At 38.0% G+C, this 17,244-nt stretch overlaps 3 protein-coding genes across 3 annotated transcripts in view; 1 reads left to right on the top strand and 2 right to left on the bottom strand.

Moving 5' to 3' along the window:
* Positions 1–17,244, top strand: part of LOC145442513 (GATOR2 complex protein WDR59-like) — a 458,341-nt gene that overhangs the window by 315,695 nt on the left and 125,402 nt on the right. The gene's annotated exons all lie outside the window — the stretch shown is intronic.
* Positions 3,469–6,725, bottom strand: LOC145442535 (kelch-like protein 7). The gene has a single exon (XM_080320474.1). The coding sequence runs from the start codon at positions 6,723–6,725 to the stop codon at positions 5,064–5,066; it is 1,662 nt and encodes a 553-aa protein (XP_080176600.1). The 3' UTR covers positions 3,469–5,063.
* On the bottom strand, positions 6,807–12,613 carry LOC145442550 (kelch-like protein 21). The gene has a single exon (XM_080320494.1). The coding sequence runs from the start codon at positions 12,531–12,533 to the stop codon at positions 11,130–11,132; it is 1,404 nt and encodes a 467-aa protein (XP_080176620.1). The 5' UTR covers positions 12,534–12,613; the 3' UTR covers positions 6,807–11,129.

Below are 17,244 nucleotides of genomic sequence, written 5' to 3'. Positions count from 1 at the left end.
GAAGTCATGGATACCGGTGTTACTACTCAGGTCTTTGGTCTGACCCAGCCGGGAATCGAACCCACGACCTACCGATCAATTATCCGGACGCTTCATCATTACGCTATCTTGTCAGTCCTAGAGTATTTTTCAAAACTTTCTACAACAGTTTTTCTATTTCTTTTCATGCTTAGCGCAATTTAGTGTCACTACATGTCTTGCTTATGGGGTTCCCTTCTCCAAGAAATACGCATGATTCATAGAAATAGACATTTCAGCATCGGCCATTACCGCGTCACATGCACCAACACATAATGGAGTTTGGGCTAATATGTGACTCTGAAATATGTGCCAAAAAAGGCAGCGAGTAAACATTGGCCAAAAAGGACTGCATTTTGTTGACCAAAAACTTCGATATGTATTTGTCAAATTGTCCATAGGCACCTAAATAGCTGGCGCCCAATCTCGCTGAACTGGCAACCTGTACCCCAGAGGACAAATGCCATCACACAGCGTAAAATTATTTACTAGTAAAAAAATACCAATTTGGAATCGTATGCGGATTTTAGCTTAGTGCGCTTGGGTGTAACTGAAAATAGGTCACAAAATCACGAAATGCAATGAAGTAATTAGTTCAACAGGCCCGCCAGAAAATGTTTAATTAGTTTTACGAGCCCTAAATTTCCTAAGACAAAACTTCACTTAGCTCTACCGAAAAATCTGACAATTCTGAAAGGATAAAATGCTTGCAATATTATTGACAAATTCAGTCATGAATGATCGAAAATTTTCACTATTGGCGCGATTAGGCTACATAGGCTACACTATCTGCTTACACTGAGTAGAATTAATGTGCTCACAAGTACTGGTAAACACACTCATCCAACGATAGGGTCTGGGGGCGAAGCCCCATAAAAGATTTGTCTTATCGCCCTCTGGGGGCTCTAGACCTGAGGTGGACAACCTTTTCGCTAATCATAGCTGCATTTCGATTACATATGTAGCTTACGGCCGCATTCCAGGGGATAGCCGTAATGAACTAACTGAACGTAAAATATATCAAACTGTCCATTTCCGGTGAACTCTGGGACCATACTACCTTTCATGTCGGCCAAATATATGCACCAAAATCATGAGTGTTAAAGTTATGACTAGTTACTTGAATCGGGTATGGTCGCGCGAGTCGCGAAAATTTCTCAGGGTCGCGAATGCATTCTGTCATTGGGTGGATTCCGTCACCGGTAGATTTGACAGAGGAAGTGCTTTCGAAAATTTAGGGCAAGTTATAAATGATAATGCATTGCATCGCACCCAGCGCGAAGAAAATTTCGAAAATAAATAAAATCTCTCAAAAATACAGTAGTAAATTTGTAGTTTCAATTTGCATGTCGATGGCCGCCAAGTCATACTAATTGAATGATGTGTCGATGGCTGCACAAATTCCCAAAGCACGAGTTAAACACAAAAAATGAAAATATAAAAAAAGATTCATAATTTTTTGGTGCACTCATTATTGAACACATTATAGATTGCATATACACAAATTCAACAATGAAGGATCATTTGCTTCATTTTCAAGTGCCATGTCACTATGAAATTGCCCTGATTTAAACAGGACGAAATTCACAAAGACAAAAACATTACAATGAATAATTTTAATTGAATTGATATGAGTTTAACATGATAAACACTGCATTTACACAAATTTGCCAATTCAAGGTATTCTGTTCGATTTTCAAGTATCATGCTTCCTTGAAATCATGGTATTCAGTTGCAAGTTGGCAATCACTGTATCCTCATGAGATATATCACCTTGAGAAATAACTTTTACAGCATTCCATGACATTGTTTCAAAAGTGAGAGCTTTGATGGTTAAATCGTCACTTTCAGAACTAACTGCGTACATTTCATAATCAAGGACAAACAACTTGAAACACGATAAACACAAATTTGTAGATTGTATGGTGGTCCAAACGTTGTTCCTGCTATCGTAGGATTCCAATACATTCAAGTCTACGGTTGGGTAATCATCAATTCCTCCTCCAACAAACAGCGTATGGCTGAACACAACTGCTCCAGGACGGCATCTCGCAATATTCATGGGACTGATGTTGGTTACTTCATCTTTATGAAATTTTGTCACGGCTGCAGCAGGTCCGTCCTCATCTCGACCTCCAATAATGAACAAGCCATCTTGGTATTCAACAAATTCCGAATCATCACAGATTCTTTTTGCTAGATCGATCTCTTCCCATGTTTCAGCTTTTATCAAATTACATCTTTCCAAGCGGTTGTCTCCTCCTACATAAATGTGGCTACCATAAATAGTGCATATCCAATCGTCACCATGTTCAAATTCTGTATCAGGAAAAGACCTCCATTCCGGGTTTGAATTACTCATGTCAAGTATAAGTACTTTTTTATCATCAAATACAACATACAGAATGTTATCGAAGGAGCAAGTCCAGAAACCTTGTGAATTCATTTTCTCATGATACTCATGAATTGGCGTTATTGTTCTATTAGATGGGGAAAAGGAAGAAATAGTATCATCAGCGCAATCAAAAAGAATCAACGAATTTGCAGACTGGAATTTCTTGTCACACAGGATTTCTCCAGGACGGATTTTTGTAACGCTTCCTGATGGTGCAACTGCCAAGAAGAGATGCCTCACTAGCTGGATAGATGTATTGCACAGGCGCTCTTCTTCCATTAGATACTTGCAATATCCAGGGGTTAACTTTGGGGCTTGCACATTGTAAAGTAAATCAGTCAAATATGCCTCACGGTTCCTCAAATCAGAATTCACCCATTGGATAACACAGGCAAGTTTGTCATCTTCCGTTATGGATGCCGAATTCGATGATATTAAAGAAGATACGAAACCCAACTCCATTGAGTTGAAAAGATGGATTTTGGATAGTGAACCAATGTGAAAAGAAGCAAATCTACTACAAGTGTCTTTCAAGCTATTCAGCGAAAACTTGATAGCAACATCATTAATGAGTTAGAAGTTTTCAACATTTAGAATATTTTTCAGGAAATTTTCAATTTTTTCTGAAGCGTCGATCAGTTGCATTATAATTGCGCATGTCAAAAGGTCATCGCACTGACTAACAGACACGGAGAGTTTTCCACTGTAGATGTATTCAATGCATTTTTCAACAGCATAATACTTGACAACTTTCATTACAACAACACCACTCTGTTTCTCTAACGTTTCATGAGAGAACATGGCATTGAAGTAATTGGACGCTGCGCATATCACGTTTTTGTGGGCATGGATATCTTTGCCATCAACACTGATGATGACATCACAACACTTATTTTCTTCCGTCATTGACTTGAGCTTTGTCATTAAGGCTTTGAAATGTACCACTTCATCTAAGTTCAACTCGTATTCGCGACGGTTGGACATGACTGACAGCACTTTTAGACAATGAATTAGCTAGTACAGACAAGGAATGTTACGTGAGAAAAGAGAAATACCTGTGTAGAAAATGAACGGATCATTGAGTATCGGTAGTACGGTATTCTAAAACTGAAGCAAATGCAATTATGGCAAGAATGCCAATTGACAAAGACACAATTGAAACAAACCAAATACAAGTCGGCCAATACGGAAGCAGAAACAAGGAATATCGGCCTGGTGTACATGACCATTGTAGTCGACAAACACCATGAATACCACAAAACAAACAAACTGAGCATTGCATGTATTGCTTAGCTTTGTTTGGTTTCAATTGATATGTTGTATGCCTTCCTCGGATGTAGGCTATTTAACCTGTTTAAATAAACACGTTACACAAGTGAGAAAAATTAGTATATGCAATGCAATCGATATCACACTAGACTCATAAAAATGTGATTTGCACATGACTTGAACTCCATAATGAACAGTGAACACTATGACTCGGACCTTTGACCTGTAACTTGGACTCGTACTTGACGGTAAATCGAAAATTACTCGACTTCACTCGAGTCAAAACCATAAATGTAAAATTGCCTTGGGAGTCGGAGCCTTATGACTTGGTTCCAACCCGGGATGAAACAGGGGTATTAACCATCGCAAGGTTTATTTTTTCAATGTTGGAACCAGACTAATCACCATTCTGATCTTATTCACTTGATCTTCATCATTGTTTTCATATTATTATTATCAAATAAATACACCACATGATTGCGATATATAATGAAAAGGTAGGAGGGTGCCGAAACGACTTGGAGTAGTCTTTTAATCAGACACCCAACTTGGCCTACAGCACGTAAATAATAGGCATGCACACTGGATAAAAGAAAGGATAACATAAAAGTAAGCGCCAAAAATGAATGGTGCGTGTGTTGGTAGGCGAGGTTGATATGTCAGATTGTGGTCAGTCATCCTGAAAGCAAACCAAAGACGCCATTACACAAAACAACTACTTATGCATGATAAGCACTCAAAGGAAGTTTGTGTGTCATAAGGCCTCAAAGTTACAGACATCTGGGCGTGACATCAGTAGACAGATTGCAAAATTCTCAAAAAACACATCAATTTACATGGACCAATTTACCGGTCATCTTCTACGGTTCGGCATTTATGACCATGTAACTAACACATGCTGCAGTCCTAATGTAAATGTACACACTTTCCAACCTTGCAACAATGCACTGCGATAACCAGAAAATTCTTTGTCAACAGTCTGGCATGACGAACATGGTACGGTCACATGTATGATTCTGGAGTAAAGTCAGATCTGAAAACCCCTTCCGAGCCTTAATAACGCTAAATCAGTCGGTACAGGTACACTCGCTGTACGAAATAGCTTGAAGCTCGGGGCAAATTGAAGCAATTTGCATTTTTCTCTTTTTCAAAGAGAGAGTCAAGTCAGCCTCGTAAAAAATTCACCCGCCATAAATACAAGCCTTTGGATCAACTCACTAAAACGTTATCAAAAATACAAAACTAGTTACAAACAAATCAGTTACAAATCACTGTCCAGAAATATTTACATTCCACCTTCCAAAATTAAACTTTTCTACATTTGTAAATAACCGTCCAAACACGGTCTGTAGAAACGGAAATAACGGTATTCCATCTTGCATCAACGAACTCCAGCATGAAATGAAACAGTAGCCATGCCCGCAATACTGATGTCCCTGATCAGCTTATTAGGATGATCACTCCATTTCCCCTCCTCGGGATCAAATACATCAATACAGCTCCTTCCTGTTCCACACCCAACGGCACATAATTTTTGATTGACCACAAGAAGACGAAAATCGGTTCTAGGATTCAACATTTGTGGGAGCTCAGTCCATGTCTTTGTTCTGTCATCATACATTTCAAAGTTGTATAACGCAACAGTCTCGATAGTCTCATCGAAAAAAGACTCTCCTCCCGCAACATAGATTCTATCGTTAAAGACAGTTGCAGAAGAAGAGTGCCTCGCAATACAAAGTTGCAATTCTTTTTCCCAAAGCAACAGGTCAAGAAAACAGCTAGAAACAGCACGTATTCCAAATTCTTCAATCAATCCACCAATGATATACAAGCGATTTTTGTAAACTACCAGAGAAGACAAGTTGCAAACGGTTGAGTCGAGATCTACAGTTTGCCATTCATCCAATGCAATGTCAAACCTCTGTAACTGGTTTTCCCCGCCGACATATATTTTTCCATCATGAGCAACACATTGCAAATAGGCATCATGGTATCGATTACTGTCGCTGAGTTGCCGCCATTTCCAGCTTTCAGTATTGAGAGCATAAATCTGAGTCGAATTCCAAAGGACAGCATAAACATCGTTACCAAAAACACAAGTAGAAAATACTTCGCTTCGAACAGGTGATGAAAACTCCTGTCGCTTAAGACGTTTGTCGTCTAGAATATAAGTACGAATGGTATCCTCATGAAAGAGGATCAACGAATCATGAGATGAAATAAACTCTTGTACAGAATGTTCTTCCCTGTCTGCAACAACTGGTTCTTCAGGTGCTGTTAACGCCAGAACTATTTTTGTCATGAATTCAGCAGACCTCTTGCATAAAGGCTCACTCTCGGCTAATTGTCTGCAATAAGCACGTGATATTTTGCTCATATCGATCAAACTGACCATTTCCATCAAGTATGCATCTCTCTCTTTGGGATTGTAATTCATCCATTTGAGCCCAATAGATAACTTTGAGTCAGCTATAGCAGCACTTGATCTGAGAAGGTGGGATACGTATTCATAATCCAATTCCGCAAAATGTTCATTTCCAGCCACAGATTGAAGATTGTCAATGGCGAAGTTGTCACAGCGTGCTGTTAGCTCAGGTAGCGAGAATTTTTCACCAATCTTTCTTATGGCAAAAAAAGATTTGCAATCCAGCGTGGATACTAAAAATGGCTGGATCTTATCACAAACATCAACCAGTTGCAATAATGCGGCTGCATAGAGCAATTCTTCACATCCATTTTCACAAGTTGATAATTTCCCAGTGTAAATAAAATTCACACATTTTTGTAGAGCAATATACGAAACTCCCTGCATCTCTACAATTCCGTTTTCCTTCTCAGTAGTATCGTGGGAAAACATGGCATTGAAATAATCTGACGCAGCACACAATATATCTCTGTTCGCGTGAATTTGTTTTCCTTCCACATTGATGATGAGATCACAGTTTTTTCTCTGTTTTCTCATGGAATCGAGATTCTTAAATATCTTCCTCATATGAACAATTTCATCAATATCCAGAGAATATTCTTCTTTCAAAGCCATCATAGGGTCCAGATGTTTATGTTTCCAACATAAACCTAGTTGTTATTTGATATCAGAATGTGATGTTAACTAAATTCTAAAATGCTGCAAGCAAAATGACAAGACTATCAATATGCACAGCGCGATCACAAAATAATCGATATGGTTGAGGCAGGAAAGACAAGCTAGACAAAAACTTTGATACCAATGACAAATCTTTAGTTCTGTATTGTTAAATAGCATATAGCAAAGATAGCAGATAAAGCATAATTACAGATTACATGAAGTTGCCGAGTGTGATGAAATTTCTCACTTATTCAATGATGTGACTGATTTAATGGAACTCTCGAGATTCACTTTTCTCTTTGCGTCATCTGGAGCAAATGCCATACGATATTTGCTACCACCGCCCAACTAATTCATAATTTCGGACACAGAACAACTGGTTGTTTGTAATTATTTAACTTGATCAATTCAAAACATCACAAATTTATGATATAATGAGAATAAATGATGTTGAGCCATGCCCAGCCCGCGTTTACATTATAATATTCTACCAAATTCATCAAATATTTTATAATTCCCGATATAAATATCATTACAATTATACAATCACCTTTTAAAACAACAACATATAAAGCGATTTAGAATTTGATTTCGGAGAGATTACAGAAATATTATCAATAATAAAACACAAAACAAAAATTGATAGGACTATTTATACAACAATTAGGGCACAGTGAATTAATTTTGCATTTTCAAAAATTCAATGCAACCAGATCCCCGACAATCATTTCCACAAGTTACATCCACAAATAGCCTCTAATAACAATGAGCAGAAACAGAAGTAACCCATAAAGCAGGGTTATTTTTGACATGACGTCAACTTTGGACGGTTCATGATTAAAATATTTCAAGTATTATTGAAGAAAAAATATTGTTGCTATAGGTCCATGTTTTTCAGAAGACAGAAGCAACTTGACTGGTCTCAAGAAAAGGTGAATTGATGTCCCTACTTGATAAGCTGAAACCTTCAGGGAGAAAGTAACAAGAAGGACCATTTCATCGAAATCATCTGAACTCCTATCAATTTGTCCTAATGGCATGTGAGCCACAAGCTCAGAAGTTATCAGCAGTGTGCTTTTCGTTGTTCTAAACCACAGCAAAAATCTCAATTGGCCCACCTTTGAACAGTGGACAAATGTTATTTCAATATCATAGAATGTGACTACTCTATCTGTATCAAACTGCATCATCGTGTATTTTGGTAGTGGCTGACTAAATGGTTTTGTAAAAGGATACCATAAGATCAGTGGATGGATAGTTTAGGTTACCAAAATATAATAAAAAATTGGCAACAATAAGCTAAGAGATTATGTACATATATTTTTTAATTTATCAAAGAGCTACAGATGCGCTTCCTCAAAATACTGTATATTGCACGATAAAACATCCATATGATGATATATGAAAAGAGAAGTGAACATTAACAGGAGCAGTAAAATTTTCAAATAACCAATTGATCGCTCTAACTCCGCAAAAAGCTCGATTTTTGCGGGGACTGTCTATCTAAACACCATACATTCTGCATAAATCCCCATTCTAGGAGGCATATATGGAATATCGGATAAAAGTAGTTATCAGTGTTATTAACTTTAATGGACAACCCAAAATCCTTTAAAAAAAGTGAAATTGGATAGAGTGTTCTGCATGACAGGCCTGTAGAATTGTGCTTTATTTTCAGGCAGCTTTTAACAGCTATCTTGATTAAATCCTTTTTAAACATGAACTCTCCAAAAAAAGCATTATTTGAGGGAAAATATAAACGCTGAAATGAAAACAAGTACAAAAAATTACCATGTCTAAAGTTACCCAAATGCTCGAATAAATGAAAGTAACATGGTAGTCATTGATAACATCGAAGATTTGAAATTAGCTTCTCTGAATCTTCAGTCCATAACCTCATAAAACACACAAAATTGATTCTCGCCGGTCGCTGCTCATTGATATTTTCAAGATATCAAGTGAAATTATGTCAATTTGTTAAACGTAGCCAAACTTTACTCGCGCCTACTTTTATCTGGCATCAGCACACTCTTCCTTAATCATTTGTTCGACCAAAGCAGCTAAGCTCCACTACAACTATTTTTAGTTTTGTGAAGTGGGAAGCAGCGTTTGATTAGGCTATGTTCACATCAATTTTACAAAACCAGACGATGTATTTACTATGTCACAGTATCATGGTATATTACCAAAAAAATTGCATCAATTTGTGACAGCATTGCGAACATACAGATTGCGATTTCCTTCCTCTATGCAACTGAATTGTAATTGCAAATAATGTATAATTTTATCTATGTCAGGGTTGGCCAAACTTTTCGTCCAAAGGGCCACATGACATTTAAGAACCATTGCGAGGGCCACTTGAATGTTGATGACCTTTTTTCAGTCATTCGATAGGATCGAACCGATTTAGGTAACGATGAAAATAAGACTTACATTATCACGCTTTAAAATAGATACAATTATGTCATGATAACTCTGTGTGCAACTGTGCAGGGTGCATTGGAGTCCTGGTTGCGCGAAGTCCTTGTGATGAAAGAATTCGGTCAATAAATATATTGCATATATCGGGGGTCGCCTCTGTATACCACTGGGCTCATTTCCCAAGGACATGATTATACTGCGTTTAGACATAGCAATATCGAAGGCTTCGTTGAACATGTCTCCATCATTTTGTGCAAATGTTTCATCGCCGACGATCTCGCTGGGAGCACACAAGTGAAGTCGCATGTTTGACGACACGTTATTTCCTAATGGCGAATTTAGGTAGACTCAATTCTATAAATTACTGGTATTTATAATTTTCAGGAGGGGGCTCCAATATTAAATACAAGAAATCGAGTGACAATAAATCATGCGAAGTGTTAAGAATAATTACAAGTCATATAAATCTGCTGTCAAATATTATACTTTATGGTCATATACGAAGATCTGCGATAAATGTAGCTGGCCCCTAACAACGTCAATGCGTCAAAACTGATCTTTTAGTCATCATCAAATTTCGCGGCCAGGCTAATCAAATTTTGGTTGGCCTAGCAATTTTACCTGCGTTTCATGTTACAACGCAATTGCTCGTACTGCGCATATGCATAACCCAGTTTTAATAAAATATAGGTAGAGTGTCGTACGTAACTGGTTTTACACCTCTAATTACAGAAGTTGACATACGCACAGCGAAGCATGGGATCTCATCGACATGGGCTCGTTATCATACCAGTCAGAACCCGATTTATTGGATAATAGTCATATATCCAAGGCGGCATCTAACATATCGTGATACATTTTGAGATTATTATGTTCGATTGGAAGAGTAACGTCTTCCCGACATTTGATTCTTTTCATTATAACTGGTCGCCCTGCTCTAATATTCGATCAATGGCGCAACAATAATGTGGGAAACAATACCTGACAGCACTGACCGTGCAACGCGTCATGCGAGTGATCTGAATTTCATCGTTTTGAATGCCGCTAAATGGTTCGATCATTTTCTCGGTATGTCCATTCTCGGTAATAGTATTCTCAGTAATAGCATTCACGGTACTGACCGGACACGGATATCAGGAGGCGGGCCGACACGCAGAAAACCAATATGGCAAAACTTAGTTTACGGCCAGTTTATATTAATTGGCTACACAAGGACGAAAATTCGGGAGAATTATTTGCTTAAAAATACAGTAACGCCTGGGATGAGTTCTTATGACGCTAGGAAAAAGGAATATGACATATTGTCGAAAACTTGAAGGGTCAACAGCGCGTTTTGAATGCTGAATCAGATGTTGAATGAGGTTAATATCATTACCAAAATCATTTATTGTGTACCAGCACTAGAGATGAGATGGCTTTCGTCTTTTATGGATGCGGATCGGCTTGTACAAACAGAACGGTGAAAACAGAACTCATTTTGTCGCAGATAGCAAAATTACAGTACAGCGAAACACGATCTTGATCCGCCCCAAAACTGATATATATGTGCATGGAACATCTACAGGGATACTATGTTGGTAAAAAAAATTACCGGGATACTTTTTTGCAAATTACGAGTTCCGCGTATAGTGTCGACAAGGACAAATGTTGAGTACAGTGTGTCATTTCAAATGTATTATATAGGTGTGCAAAGAAATTGGAATACCCAAATTAGTGTCGTGTCAAATATGGTGCTCGAGGTGATTAATGTTTTAGAAAATGGCCCATATAGCAACGTCACACAAGACTGAATGTGTTATGTTATAAGTCGTGGTAACACATTTTCGATTGTACTATTTTGTAGAATTGCATGTGTACTAGTCATCGGCGTTTGGTTAACAAAAACACGATTGTTAGGCAAAACTCTCGGACACTCAATATTACATATAAGCAGTGTTAGCGTCAGGTCAGGTGATTCAAAAAGGAGCCCCATATTCCGCCAGCCACATACAGAACATTGTTAAAGACAACAGCAGCTGGTGTCGCTCTTTTATATCGTGCCGGTGGTAAAGGACTCCATTTCATTTCATGTATTGCCAATTTACTACCGGCATCTTTACTATCACTGCCCCCTACGCAAAATACAAAATCCGCACTAGCTGCAAGCGAAGATTCCTTACAGTTGACTCCCGATGCATCAAAATCCGACCATTTGTCCTCCGATTCACTGTATTTTTCCATGCACAGACTACCGACCACTAGAATGGCATCCCCGATTGTGACGCAACTCATCCATTGGTGGACATGGGCCATTTCTTGCCTGGTTTCCCAGCCGTTTTTCGGATTTGTAAAATCATAGCGCAACGTCTTTTTCTTTTCCACTAGCACATAACAGTAGTTACCTAGTATGCATGCTGTGTAAAAGTTATCGCCACCCAAATTGTCATGCAAGGGACACAAGGATTTAGTCTCGCCGTTGCTGGGGTGACATCGTTTTAATTCTTTGTTTTTAAGATCGAACACCAAAATGCAGTTTGTGATTCCGGGGTGTTGCAATTGGGCGGGTTTGGCTTCATGCCTTTGCATTTTCATCTGCGAGATGAAAAGAGCTTTCATGAATTCGCTAGACTCGTAGCAAACTGCTTCGTATTCCGATACGTGGAGACTGTAGCTTGGGCTTATTTTGGCAAAATTCAAACACGCAGTCATCTTGCTTAGATGACATCTGCGATTTTCCAAGTCGGCGTTGATCCATATCAAGATGACAGCAAGTTTCGAGTCCTCTCCATTTGGATAAGCGAAAGCTTTCTCGCGAAGCAACTTGATCACGTAATGAACATCGAGATTTGAAAAGGTTTTCTCTTTGGAAAGGAGCTCGAGATTTTCCAGGGCATATTTGTCGCACGCTATAATCAGGCTTTGGAGATTGTACATGATGGCGGTTTCACGGATTTCAAAAAACACCGCGAGTTCGAGAGACTCTTGCAACATGACAGTCACTTTTTCACAAATCTCGTTGAGTTGAAACATACTGGCCACATGGAGGATGTCATTCGTGTTGGCATGCGTAATTTTGATTTCTCCGGTGTACATGAAATCGACGCAACCTTTCACAGCTGCGAAGTTGACGTCTCTCAACGTCACCGAGCTGTTTTGCTTCTCCACGGTGTCGTGCGAAAGCATTTTGTCAAAATAATCTGATGCAGCACGGATCACTAGGCGGTGGACATGCAACATTTTTTCATCGACTTTGATCGTGAAATCACATTCTGTCCCGCTTGCCCGCATTTCATTCACTTTCACCATGATTTTCATCCATTGTTTCATCTTTTCGGAACTTAATCGACTCCCCATTGTTTTAGACATATTTTCGTTACAAGTTAAAATTGTTAACAACTCTCTGAAAATTCAAAGACATTTTTATCAAATCCTGTCAGTCAAGACAAGCACAAATTTCAGCAATGCTGAATTATTTACCCACACTTCAATCCGAGTGATGTTAAAAATACGAAATGAAGCAACCATGTGGCAAATTGGATTGTCTTTAAAAAAAATTCTCACTGTCACTGAGTTAAAGTTGTCAGAAAAAATCTCGTTTTAGAATGCAGGCGGATAATTTGGGTAATTCTGCTCTTTGAGGGTCCCATTATTGGATTGCTTCAAATAATTTCGGCACAGGAAAGTTATTTTAAACACAAAATAAGTTGCCTGTACAATTGGCCCGTATAGAAAAATTACGATATAAAATATGGTTAAATACTTGAATATGGTTATACTAGTAAAAAGATACAAACTGTTGAGGTACATTTTGCATTCAATGTCAGAGGCATGCTAGGGTCTTACATAAAATAATGGCGATTAAAACGAAGTAAATGGAAATGCATATTCTTGTTTCCAATAATCTTCATTAGTGTACGGCTAGTAAAAACACATCCACAGGTATGGTGTCGCTATAATACTGTCAGCAACAAAGTCTTAATTACATTCAAGGCAGAAGCAAACGCGAAAAAACTTGAACTTTGGCATGGTTGTCACACCGGAGGCAGTTATTGGGCAAATCCGATATTTTGATGAATGAGGTATGCTAGCAGAGTGACACAGTCATAAAAATTGTGAAATCATTGTAAAAATATTCCCACATCATAAAAATCACAATGATAATAATGTAATAGTATTCCTATCATGCACGACATATATCAATGAAAATAAAATCAGCCATACAGACTGCTAGTACTAATAAGTACCAGGAAAAGGCGAATATACTATAACATGGATAATTGGTATGCTGGAAATAAGTTGAAATGTTTTCAATGGTCAACATGGAAATGGATGATATCCGCTGGCTAAACGGGTAACTTATCCAAAGTTTATGAAGCAGGATCGTCCAATCTTGGTGTCATATCCTCCGCCTTGCACTTGTGTGCTCGTCGATGGTCAAATTCGGCAAAAACTGTATTGATCATGAAATAGAAACCTTAGTTTGACTTACTTGTACTACATAGACATATTTGCAGTCACCTAAAAAATGTAAACTATGACAACTGTTTAGTTTAATCCAGTTATAATTTTGTATAGTCTTACCAACAAGAGCTGTTCCCGCCATTATAAATCCTAGGTTCAAGTATATTCTCGAAGAAACGCATAAAATTCTGCTGGAGCCCAAGCCCAGCGCGAACCCGAATGCCACAAGAATGTTCCAGCTAATTAGGACAATGTCCTGGTGTTTTGGAAAAAAAATCAATGCGAGTCACTGTAAAATGAGAAAAATGAATTTACATGATTCAATGAAAACAGAGTACAGTAATACAACCATTTATGATTGTTTGCAGCATCCCATCTACGATCCCAAAAGTCCCGAATACGGCAATTATTGAAATAACATCATGAGGTCCAGGCGACCATCGCATAACATATGTATAATTGCCGCAATCCATAGCGCAACAGATCAGAAATATCGGTACACGACCAATTGGTCTCCCGAGTTTCCCAATCAGTCATGAAAATATCGCATCAAAAAGACCATATGCACACATAAATATTCCGACCTGAAAGAAAATGAATTCAAGCGTGTGTCGTAATATAAAATACAATGTCAGTAACCATTGGAAACCAAGAACACAGGAAGACAAGGACCTCGTTAATTCTGCACACACAAACTACATCGCTAACGGATTATAGAGGCTGATTGGAATAAGTAATAGCAACTTCACTTGGCAGCAATGGCGAATCAATGCTTTTATGGTAGATACAGAGAATTCAATCACAATAACAGTCTGCAAATTGCATCGAAATAATAACTTATAGGTGTGGACAGTAAGGATTTGATTTACACACTCTTACAAGGGTTCAACCTGTGGTGCGAAAAAGAATTTTCAGGTGGCACACGAGAAGCTTCTGTTTTGTTCACAGAAACCTGGATTCAGAGCTTTAAACTTTGTTTATCTGGCTTTGTTTGCAAAAATATTAGCTTGCACTTGAACATCACGTAAAAACATCGGAACCGACTAGGTGCGCAAGGAAAAGACTTTCAATGCGCTGTTACTAAATTTCACGCGTGATCTCATTAAATTTAGTTGTGATACGGTAGTGTTATTTTAGTAGACCAATAATATTCTTTTGAATATAACATAACTCAATCAAATTAGTTGTTCCGCAGGAAGTGGTATTCGTGAAATGAGATTGTAAAAAGGTTGGAAATTGATGAACTAGGATGTAACTTTCCACCATTACGCAGAGACAGCAATCCAACTAAATGCTTCTTATTAGCAGCTTTCAAACATTTGGAGAAGTGAATTCGTTTTGCAACCAAATTATCTTAAAAAGATCCAAGATACTTCTCGTTATGTATGACTCAAAGATGGAATTTCATTTCTGATTGAGTCAGGTTACCATACTCTCGCCTTTAGGATAGGGTTAACATATGTCTTCCTTCCCCGGTTGCAAAATATGGTAACCCTAGTTTAGGAGGATTTGTCAAGAAATCGAAAATGTCCTCCGAGGATGCTTAAATCTCCCCCTTTTTGGCAATCCGTCCCCCTTTATAGTATCGATAGGCATGCGATTGCACAGACACATCTAAAAAACGCGCGGAAACCGGATTTTGACGTCTACCAGGAGCCGATTTTTAAAAATTTTTAGTTAACACATAACAGCATTATGTTAGAGCAGGTCTTTCGGAAGCCGAATCGGAGAAATAACCATTTTTTAGGTTAACACAACAGTATTTATAGTAAAAATTTTCAAATTACCCGATACCTCGTCTGATTATATAAGTTTTGTGATTTGTAAAAAGTGTCCTTTTTTCCGGATCTCAAAAGATGGTTACTCTGCCCCAAAGACGCTACTTGCTGCTTCATAGTTGACCAAGTTGAAATGAGGGGTCAGCAGATTCAGAGTCGTGACTCGTAAAGAGATCCAGTTGCCATTTCATTGACGTTAACAATCCAGAGTGGATTTGTATAGAATGTAATAAACTGATATAAATGAGATAAAGTGAGCAATTCATCCAACAGTAAGCTGAATCAATTAGCTTACCGTAGTACAAGATTAACCTTGTTGGTGCAGGCTTGACAAATACCCGAACATTTGAAGCAACCAATTTTGCTCAATGTTCATATCCAAAAAGCAGGTATTGATAATACTGATTGAAACAAGGATATACAATTTTAGTGCTCAAAAGAAACTAATTTTACCTCTCCTTCTGAATCTTGAACATTTTCTGCTTCTCGAGATTCAAATGGCCTATTTTGCTGAAAATATTTTACTTTCTTCTCCAAAACGGCATCGTTTGGCACTAGATACGCTTGAATCAGCACGGCAATAGCAACAAGCACAAAGTCCACTGCCAGAAAAACATAAAACGACCTCGGATTGAGAGGTCTGTATTTTGCGAGAGATTCTTAGATGATAGTTGCATTCTGGCAATCTCTGATTCCTCAGTGTCGATAATCTCTGATTGAGGTGGAATTACATAACGAATAGTTGGTATTGCAGTTGGTAGAGTCGTCACTTGAAACAGCCATTGGATCGAATCCGTAAAGTAAAGCGTATGACATCAAGTTTCTAAACACCTGCAAATTAAACATAAATGCATAACACATTTAGTGGAACCTGCAAACCAAAATAAGTAGGTTTTACTTGGTCAATACCAGCCTGTGATCAACTGGATTGTATTTATGTCACGCCTCATGCCAAAACATATTTAATTTCAATGGTTTGCCCATATTCAAACGATAGTTTCTCATTGACTGTGCAATGTGCATTCCTATAATTTTAACACATTTTTTCTTGATGAACTTCACCACGTTGTTTTGACTCAGACTTCCTACCCTTTCGTTGTATTTTCATCTAGTAATATTTTGAACAGGTAAAAATATCAAAAAGCGAATGTATGGACAAAAAGAGCCGACTACTCACTTGGGAACTGTGAAAAGTGGTGAAGAAATATCCGGAAAAGGTTATAACATGACGTTCCAAATTCTTTGCAGTGATAGATGAATACAGCTTTGCATATAGTACATTCAACATTGACATGCTTGGTCATGAAGCACATTGAAGAATGAACATCAAAATTGACGCAGGCAATAGCGTGTAGTACGCTGAAGCAATGAGTTACATTTGCGAATAAACGATTATGTTAAATACATTTTCAGAATGATTTTCACTTGGATATATATTGGATAGGATGAGCAAAAACACAGCCAGATCCCCCACAACGTAACATACTTTAGCACCGAACTTCCTCAGCATGATTGGAGCCAGTGATACACTTAGTAGACCTTGGATGATATACGAAACGGCAAATGTTGTGGTACCTCGACAAAATGATTTAATTAGCATCTTGACGCATAATTTCTCCAGAGATATTGACACCATCCGAATTGCTGGTAGTTTGCAAGGTGAAGGAAGTGTACATATTGATGCAAAGATGGTCAAAGTATTTTTGATCCTATTCACAAACATATATCTCATTTCAATTCAGTATAGTTTTATTATGAGTAAACTTAAAAAGCATATGTCTCAAAAAGTACAATAAAGAGGATTTTGGGGCGATGTAATGTATTTTGGATAATGAGTC

The sequence above is a fragment of the Botryllus schlosseri genome, chromosome 7, assembly GCF_051294905.1.
Source record: "Botryllus schlosseri isolate E-star chromosome 7, Bs_hap1, whole genome shotgun sequence".
Lineage (NCBI taxonomy): Eukaryota > Metazoa > Chordata > Ascidiacea > Stolidobranchia > Styelidae > Botryllus > Botryllus schlosseri.
This window is presented reverse-complemented; position numbering and strand designations above follow the sequence as displayed.